This window comes from Taudactylus pleione, unplaced genomic scaffold (assembly GCF_031769625.1).
Source record: "Taudactylus pleione unplaced genomic scaffold, aTauple2 ptg000135l, whole genome shotgun sequence".
NCBI classification, from domain to species: domain Eukaryota; kingdom Metazoa; phylum Chordata; class Amphibia; order Anura; family Myobatrachidae; genus Taudactylus; species Taudactylus pleione.
Window position 1 is genome coordinate 6026783 of NW_028284537.1, and position 9995 is coordinate 6036777.

General features: G+C 40.8%; 1 protein-coding gene across 8 annotated transcripts in view; it reads left to right on the forward strand.

The window, feature by feature from the left end:
• MAGI1 (membrane associated guanylate kinase, WW and PDZ domain containing 1) overlaps window positions 1–3045 on the forward strand; it is a 576221-nt gene extending 573176 nt beyond the window's left edge. For 6 of the 8 annotated variants that reach the window (XM_088473383.1, XM_088473386.1, XM_088473385.1 and 3 more), the window contains one exon: window positions 427–3045. In XM_088473383.1, coding sequence (XP_088329509.1) covers window positions 427–1232 — 806 coding nt within the window. In that variant the 3' untranslated portion in view covers window positions 1233–3045. The remainder of the gene's footprint in view (window positions 1–426) is intronic. The other 2 variants (XM_088473388.1, XM_088473390.1) reach the window with 1 other exon arrangement.
• Window positions 3046–9995: the final 6950 nt, after the last annotated feature.

Below are 9995 nucleotides of genomic sequence, written 5' to 3' on the forward strand. Positions count from 1 at the left end.
ATAAGGTGGATTATAATGTGTAAAGATGACCACACATAGGCTGTTCCTCTTAGGCCTAAGCGTTGTGTCATGATTTGGATACACAAGTTGGTAGTATTCTATTTCAATCAGATGGTTCTCTGCTTGTTTTGGAGTAAGTAGGTGTTGATTTCTGCCAATTTTCCAATATTGTCTGCAATATTCAGCGAGTGCCAACTTATTACAGTTACTAAGAAGCAAAAACATTGAAATAGGCTAGAAATTAATGATGCCTTTTAAACAGACATGCCTTAACTAATGCCATTCTTAATAAATCAGATTAACAGCTTTCAATTAATACGTACTGACTGCTTTAACCTATGTGTGTTGCACACACTAACTATGGAGAAAAGATCTAGGTTGGTATGCATGTCTACGTGCAAGACTAATTTTATTTTTCCTCTCCAGAACCCAACAGTGACAGGAACAGCCCTACAGCCAGTTCACAAAGCCTATCGAAAATGAACACACTGCCATCTGAGAGACATCCCATGCCATTGGAGTTCAGTTACCCACCAAATACTCACAAGTCATTACAGCATGAGGAAAAACTGACTTATGTCAAAGACCCCAAAGGCCACAGGGACTACAGCAGACAACACAATGACCATCACACTTGGAACGGGTCCTCAAAAAATCATTCTGTGCAAAGTGGCCGAAGGGACAAGTCCCCTGAAGCCAAGCAGCTGAGGCAAGGGGAAAAAATGGCAGTCAATGGACAGAAGAAGATGTCCCCTGAGAAAAGAAGTGAAGGGACAAGGAGTGCTGAAAATACTTTGGAGAAGAGAGAGAGAGAGCGGTATGAGCGAAGGAGAGACAGTTCTCCTCAAAGAACCAGGGAAAGGTCACCTGTGCAAAAAAGGGATGGTTCGCCTAACCGGAGAAGGAAGTCACTGGATCGGTTTATGGATCAAAGAAGGTCACCAGATCGAAGGAGAGACAGTTCTCCTGAAAGGCGAAGGGCAAAGTCATCTGATAGAAGAAGGGAAAGATCTCCTGACAGAAGAAGACACCGCTCACCTGAAAGGAGGAGGGAGAGGTCTCCCGAACGGAAAAGGGACAGATCTCCAGATAGAAGGAACCGAGATCAAAAATCCAGCAACAGAGACCGGGATGATCACAGTTTAAAACATGATACAGTGAGAAATTCTAAACATCCCACAGTATCGCGACGGAAACCCTATAAGGAATGTAGCACAGACCTCAGTATCTGACCAGTCTGATGTCATATTCCAGCCTCCATCTAAGGAGGCTTTGAGAACAAAAATCTTTATAGTGTCTTACTTAGATCTACACCCAACACACACACATGATCCTTTAGAACCATGAAATGTTTTATGCAGATGAAACCTTACTACAGAGTGTTGTGCCTGATGTATATTAAAGAAAGTATTTTTGATGTATCTTTTTTTTAAATTATTTGCCAAATGTAAACCCCTAAGGGATTCGACATGATCTTCAAGAAGCTATTTTATTGACCATGTTCATTTATGGACTTTGATTTCCAGACTTTTCTTCTGTAGAACATGTTCATGGCACTGGAGAGCAAACTGCAAGCTTTTTTGTTTTTAAGATTTTGGGGTTTTTTTTTGGCTAGGCTTTATTAACTAAGTTTTTTTCTGACTGTTAATTATTTGCAACTACAATTGGTGTAATTATACTTATGTAGGTCGGTGACGGAAGCTGATGAAATGTAGGGACATTTATGAAGAAATTAAGCTAAAGTCAGTGTATCGGATTGAATGGAAGGGAGATAATTATTTGAAGATAACTGAGACTACTATTACAATGAAGGACATATACAAGCACACTTCGCACAAGGCTCTTCATGTTACAGTTTATTGTTTCATCAGGTGGACCTGTAGTGGATGGGTTGTAATTCCCAGAGGTAGCCTACTAAATTAACTTGATAAAGATATTGAGAACCTAGAGTGTTTAAACAGGATCGTAACAGACTTTTGGATGACCGTATGGTGTTCCAGAGACCAGGAGTTCATTGATCTACCAATATCCTGTTGGTCTTTTGAATACATGTTTTTGAGGTTGTTTTTGTGGGTTTTTTAAAATCAAAAATGGGGAACTATGGTGCTCCACTGTAAATGTTTAGGTATATACAGGTCCCAATGCATGGCCTACAAAGCAAGTATATATTTTTTATTTTTAGGTCTTCTACAGCAGCTATTGTCCTGTCTGCTGAGTATCCTCGATCCACGTTACTATTGCATTACTGCCTAGCTGAGCCGAACTGTCTGCCACAAATCTGAATATGCTGCTTTTACAGTGCATTGGTGTATTAAGAAAAAAAAAAAGACAAAAACATATTTTTCATACAGCCATGAATGAGCATTGCGAGTCTATCACTGTTGTATGGTACTGTACAAAAAAAAGGCCAATCATTGTGTGTACAGAATTGAAATGTAATTATCCGAGCTTGTTAAAATAACAAAATGCCTTTTTTTTGTTCCTTGTATAAAAGATACTTTATGATGATAAAAAAAGTGTAATGCGTGAGGGATATGACAAGTATTCATATTTCCCACAATGGCGAAAACCTAGAAATTGGGGATATATTTTAATGTAAACTGAATCAGGTATGTAAAGGTGTTTTTCCGTCTCTGAAATCAGAATCTATACCGTTAATTTGGAAGCTTTAGTTGTTTGGCGATCGGCACTAGGTTACAGCATTGTGGACCTGCTTGTCCATTATAAAGCACTTGTATACACTCTTCAGTCATATCTTGTACCTAAACCACGGCGTTCTTTAATGTCTTGATGAAAAGAGGTTAGTGGGCCAATCTTTGTTTAAACACTATGCATAAATCGACACTGTCCATGACATTGCTTTATTTAACTTATGGAAGTTGATACCTTACTTTGAATTGATTGAAGCTGATTGTGGACTTTGCCAGTACAGGCTTCCTTACCTGGGACAGAACACAATGTATGTAGCTAGACGAGCAAGTCTGTGAATGCTATTTTTATTATAAATAAAGTTTTCAATACAAAAAATATAATTGTGTTACGGAAGCTGAAGATCTGCATGTGCATTCATTTCTGCAACTGAGTGGATGAAATTAAATGTGCCGGCTGGGATGACCTACTGCACTGCACCTTGGGTATTCTTCGTGACTTCAAAATTTCATGCTGCCTTCTTCTCATGATACTAGAGACATACGCAAAAATTAAAGCAGAACTTCCAAAGTGTCCGCTGGTAACAATTCCCCAAGTGTTCTGAGTACTAATTCATTCTCAATAATCCTCCAATCTACCTACTGCTTATGAAGTTTACCTATGTCTTCCTATTATTGTTTTGTGAAACTTCTCTATGTCCTCACACTACCTTTACAATTCCAACTTTCAAGCATCTACTCTGGAGTCCGTCCACTATACACACCCTAGTGAGTAGGGCGTCTGGCTTTAATTTTTTACGTCTTTCCTTGTGTCACCCAACCCGGTCTCTCTTTTGGAGGCTGTAAGCGTTCAACAGCTACTTGTCCAGTCTATCTGGAATCCCATGTACCCCAGTATCGTATACTAATACGGAATATGCTTTCACTGTACATATAAAAAGGATATAATAGTCCCATTTCCACCCAATGCTCCCAATACCAACCATCAAGCATAGACATTTTAATCCACATTATAGACCTTTAAACTTGCCGGAATCTTATAAAGAGAATCTTGAAAGGCAGAATTTGCTTAGTGGATGCTGTTACGTGGACCGAGTGCAATTGGGAATAAAAAAAACAAGAAGCAAAAGGACTGAGGCAGATGTGAAAGTAAGTCAGTCGGAATTATACTTGCGTTGCGTGCACGGAAATAAAAGCATATACAGTATTTGTGTAGCATTGTAATGATCTATGCCACCGTACCCCTATCCATCTGCTGGGTTTCCTAGCATTACGCATTATCAGGGTGCACATACACTAGCCCTATCCTTGGTGCTTTATGGAAATAGGTGTATCTTTGCAACCTATTCTGCGCAATTTTCCGTAGACCGCAATTCTGTCGATGTGCCCTCATTGAACCTTGTCTACATGTACACGCCATGTTACGCGTTTTCAGCCATAAAATGGAGATGTCACTGAGTTGCACATGACTCTGAATCACCTGTAGGCACATACACTTGACAACAGAGCATATGCGGCACAAAGACTTATACGATACATCCGCAAAACTGACTTGCGTTCAACTCTGGATTGGCCCAAGAATTTTTTAATTTCTGTAATTCCAGATCCTTCTAAATAGTAAGATATATATATATATATCGGGAGATGTATCAAACTTTCTAAAGATAGGTGCAGAAGATGCCCATACCAACCAATCAGCCTCTAGCAGTCATTTCATAGATTGTACTTGATAAATGCTAGCTAAAAGCTGATTGATTGCTATGGACAGGTTCTCCACTTTGATACATCTCCCCTATAAAGAGTACTAGGACAATTCAGATTGCACCAGTACACAAAGTGTATGTGAGGTCACACTGCCACTTTGGTATAGTAACGTGTTTGCTACTACAAGCCTTGGTAGTGTGATCAATGTAGATGTTATTTTATGTTACACATTTATCTTTCCTTTAGGTCTACATTGTGCTTACTCCATATAATAATATATATTTATTTTAACACTTTGTAAGTTTGGGTTTTATAGCGTCGGACTGGCCCACAAGGGTACAGGGGAAATCCCATGTGGGCCTCTCTGCCTGTGGGCCCACCCCACCTCTAGGGGTCAAGTTCCAGATTGTGCACTCTATAAGACGGTTAGCTACCTGGTGGAGCACGACCACTGATGAACATGGGTCCTTGGTTCGCTTCTAAAGAGATTACACCAAGATAAACTCTTCTGCCAACCAGTGAGTAGTCACAACAAAACCTTGTACCCTCTTCTTGTTGGCTGTAAGCTTTAACATAATGAACACAGGCCCTGATTCAGAGCCGGACGCTCTGAAAGAGCGCTCGCTCTGAATCAGGGCGTTTTTGTTTTTTATTGTGCGAGACCACCCACAGCTATAGCGAGCGGCCAGGCTGATGGTCGCGATGGTCAAGACCATCGCGACCATCAGGCTTGCGACGAGAGCCTTGTGGTAGGGTCTCATGGCCGCAAGCCCCAGAGATTTCGGCTCTAACAGAGCCGGAATCTCTCCACTGACATCACTCGTGATGTCAGTGGGGCCGCCCTCAAATGGGAGGCGTTCTCATGGGAATGCCTCCGTTTGGGCAGCCACCCCCCCGACCCGCCCACCAAAGGGGGCGAGCTGTCACTCAACATCGACAGCTCGCCCCCTTTGGTGCGAGACCCGGTGCAACGGATTGCCCGTCGCTATCCGGTTCTTGCGCATGCGCTCTGGGCCACCATCGACCCGGTTGTGAGCGCTCAGCGCTTGCGACCGGGTCTGAATCAGGCCCATAGTTCTTGCCAGCGTTTGGATTGACATTAAAACTCTGCATTCATTTACTAACCTACAATTAAGTCATCCCACTGGTAAGGGCTTAGATAGTTTATTTTTTACTAAGGCATGTATTTCACCTTTACTAGACCTAAATGCAGTCCTCATTGAGTTTTATACACATGTACATTTAATGTAAATATAGACAGGATCAGCGTAATGTGCTTTAATAGCAGACATATGTTTCTGTATATTGTACTCCATTCCCAGAGCTGTCATGCAATCACTACAGTGCATTGTGGTTATCAGTCTGGTCATTATCATGCATGCACTATCTGTATATACTATATATATTTGTAAAGAGTCCCAGACCATGCACTCTCTAATGGTTGTCCAAGTCCCACTGTGGTGGCTGACCACACCCCTTAAGCACGGGCCCCTGCCACTGCATTCCCCTGGTGGGCCCCAACACTGAGGGTTTATCTTCGCTATATATTTAATGATGTCTTTGAATCCAACTTTCTTGTTATCCCTTTAATGAAAACAAAAACAGCGCTGTAGAATGTACCACTTTGTTTAAATGGGTCAGATTATATAACCAAACATAATTTATAAAACATGTTCCTTATGATTAGCCTTCTCAATGTACTACTTATTATACAGCACAGGAGTTATGATTAGTTTCTAAAAAAATAAATTACACTTGTCTTCTGGATTTAACATCAATGCCAAATTAGTTAAAATAAGTTGAATAAAATATTAATCACACTTTCTTTATTGCTGTATATAAATGAAGCCCAAACTCTCTATACACACACAATACTTTTCCTCACCAGTAAGTTGATGTTTATAGGATTTAGATAGATTAATAAATATTGCTCACTTAGATTTTATCAAGATGTTTGTTACTGTATCCCAGGATTGTGAACATTCAAGGTTGGAATAGTGGAATAGGTGGCATAGTGGTTAGCACTACTACCTCACATCACTCATATTGTGCTTTCAATTCCTGATCAGAGCACTAACTGTGTGGAGTTTTTATGCACTCCCAGTGTTTGCATGGGTTTCCTCCCACACTCTGGTAAGTTAATTGTATTAACCCTAGAGTGGAGGTGTGTGTGCTTGTATGTTAAGTAATAATGGGGCAGAAACTAATATGGAGGACAATTGCTCTCTGTACAGGGCTACGTAAAATTGGTGGCACTATATAAACAGTACTAATAATAAAATGTCTGCAATTTGGAATGGATAAAAATGTACCTGATATACCGGTGACGCAGTGTTGTAGTCAAGAGCAAAAGCTCAAAAGGGAATGTAACTAGTGGAATTACCTTAAAGTTTAGGGTGCTATCTGTTTATTACATGTGATCTATACGGCAGGGGTTCCCAGACTCAGCCCTCAAGGCACCCTAACAGTCCAGGTTTTAAGGATATCCATGCTCCAGCACAGGTGGTTAAATAAAAGTGACTGAAGCGCTAATTAAGTCACCTGTGTTCATTTTACTAAATGACACCAACCTTTGTAATAGGATTGATACAGAAGGGGTAAATTAAATGGATAGATTTATATATTGGAAAGGAGCGCTAAAGCCTGGGAAATTAAATCTAATAAATCAAAATGTAAATGAACGATCATATATATATATATATGTATATATATGTGTATTGCGTGGCTAGCAATGTAGTGTCAATAATAGAGAAAATGTATCTGTAGGAGTTTTAGGGCCGGATTCAATTAGCGGGCAAGTGGACGATTTTCTCCAGAAAAAAACAGGCGAAAAGTTTTCTCCACCTAAAACCAGGAGAAAAAAAAAAAGCAAAATCCCTTTTTTTGACTAAAAATGTGGTTATTTCTTTCAGAACCCTTTGGACACCCTGCTAATGATAAATGACCCAAACATTTTTTGAAAGTTGCGTAATTTGGCGAAAAATTACCGGTCGAATGAAAAAAAATAATTGAAAATGGGTTTAAGGTATGATATTTTGGGGGGTGGTATGGATGCGTCAAGTGTTTTAAACATTGCACGTGGCCGCAGCAGGCACTTTTTTAGCAGTTTTTAAAATTGCGCTTTTATGACACGAAAATATGCTTGCACCCATTTTAACGTACGCCCAAATTATGTGGAATAGTAATTTCCTGGTAAAAAAAAAATTGCTTTCTGTAATTTTTTTTACGTTTTCCCGTACACACAAATTACCGCCAATCGACACAATTTGAGTCCCCGAAATACAATACTTTTATTATGGCCAATCGTCGACTTCTAAAATAATTTCTGATGTATGTTAGTCATTTTTTTGGGTACAGACGCAAATTCCTAACTTTTTCGCCTATTTTCGCTCTTTTTTTTTCTTGCCCCTCCTGTTTTCGGCTGCTTTTTGGCAAAAATCAGCTGTTTTTGCCGTCGGTGATAAAATCGTCCGATTTCTCTCTCTAATTGAATCCGCCTCTTAATATCAAATGAAACACAGGTAAAGCAAATTGTGTAGTAAATTAGCAAGAAAAGCAACTATAACTCGCTTTATTAGGAATAGCTTTATTGTCAGTAAGAGGGTTATATTGTTTCTACTTAGATTATGAGTGAGACCTCGGATGGATGGGGGCAGGGGGCATCTGCCCTCCCCCGGTCAGTCTAATATTGGGGTTGCCTTGGGCCAGTCAGGGTCATACCGCAGCCTGTGCATCTGCACTATTCAGCGGGGCGTAGGCAAGAAGGGACCCCATTCATTGGTCAGCGCAATGCAGTACTTCCGGCTTTAAGCTCCCTGTATTTTTTTAAGTAATTGTTTTGTGGTGCGGAGCATGGGATGTCATGATGTTGAGCAGCTGAAGGGAAGAGGAGCAGCCAGAAGACAAGGCACAGTAAGATAAGGGATGAGCTAGAGAGACACAGGGAATGGTGCTGAAGAGACACAAGGGAGATGACGGTGAAGAAATGGCATGGGGATGGCGCTGGAGGGACACAAGGGGGATGATGATGGAAAGAACTGGCGACACTGGAGAGAACTGGGGGAGGGATGATGCCGGGGAGTTGGGACTGGAGATTATTCACAACTGGAAGGCTGGGGCACTGTCATCTTTACTAATACACCAAGTCTAGAGAAACCATATTTCTGATATAAATGGTATACAAAATTAGCAAATACAGTTTAATCTATACTAATATAATAAGAAAATTGTGTCTGTTCCAAGTTGGAGCAAAAACAACTGAACCGATTTTCAGGAAAACATAATTTTGTAGTGTTAACCCCTGGCAGTGAAATATCTAATGCTGGGTACACACTAAACGGTGTGTACCCAGCGCACTGTCTCATGTGGTGGGATCCAGCGGGGGTGCCAGAATCGGCAAGTGCATACACACTTGCCGATGCCAGCAGCGACGGCTGGAGCTATGCTGACGATATTGCCCATCGGACTTGCATGCATCATCATCCGATCCGCCGGACCAGACTACATATTGTCTAGTGTGTACCCGGCTTAAGAGAGTGACTTTGGTGCCATAGGACATACTGAGTACAATGAAGGCATGAAAAGGAGACCAGGAGGATGGGGTACATTGGGACACAGGGATTTGTGGAAATGAGGTACCGTAATGAGACAGTGACATAGCAATTACAGCATGGCTCCCACCCCCAAATAAAGATGGGCATGGCAAAAAGGGGTGGGCAATATAACCTTCCATATTTTCTTAAAGAACAATTCCACTTTCAGTTAATACTTATCTAAGAATTAAATCTGCATCCACCATACTGTACTTATAAATAGAGGGGGGGTATTTTTGTGATACTTAGCAATAGAAGCATGGTAACTATTGGTCTTGGGACTTAAGATCTTTTTACAGTGTAAATATGAATCACCAGTATAATGCTATGTGTGCACGGGGGAGGGGGGTTACAGTACCCTCCTTTATAGTCCGTTACACATGATTGTGATGGCTGTGCGAATGGGAAGTATTGATACCGTTTGAACAGCATCGATATTAGAGAGATTTGATTGCACAGACCAGATTGCCCATACCTCCCATTTCAATATAAAATAACTTTGTCACACAGAAACAGTTTGCGGTTACAACACACACAAAGGTACTATATTGTAAAAAGGGTATAATCAGCCTTAATCTATACAATGCAGCTATATACAGGATAAAGACAAAGATACAATTACCAACACTTCGCCATGCGGTCTTGGATCCTAGACTAATCAGCTGTCCATCAGGATTGCTGTGTGTTTCTTTAGGGTGAGGCAGGGAGGAAGGTAGCAAAGGGAAGGGATCCAGACTGCATGGCAATTTATAGGTGTACAATTACCTTTGAACATAAGCTGAATACTCAGAGGGGTTCCCTATTGGCCCTTTATTACTGAGTCACAATGGTTGTTGCTATTCATTTGTTAGGAAATGGTTGACGTCACTGGAGGTTGAACTGTTAAAAAAATCCCTTTGTACTAACATTTGGCATGCAAATCTACAGGGGAGGTGTACAGTGATTTATACAGTATAGAGTATAATTCTTGGCAGGTCTTCGTAACTCGATAGTGATCCCTTCCATATTCATTCTGTTGGTTTCATATTCCTGTTGAGACAGAGGGAAATTG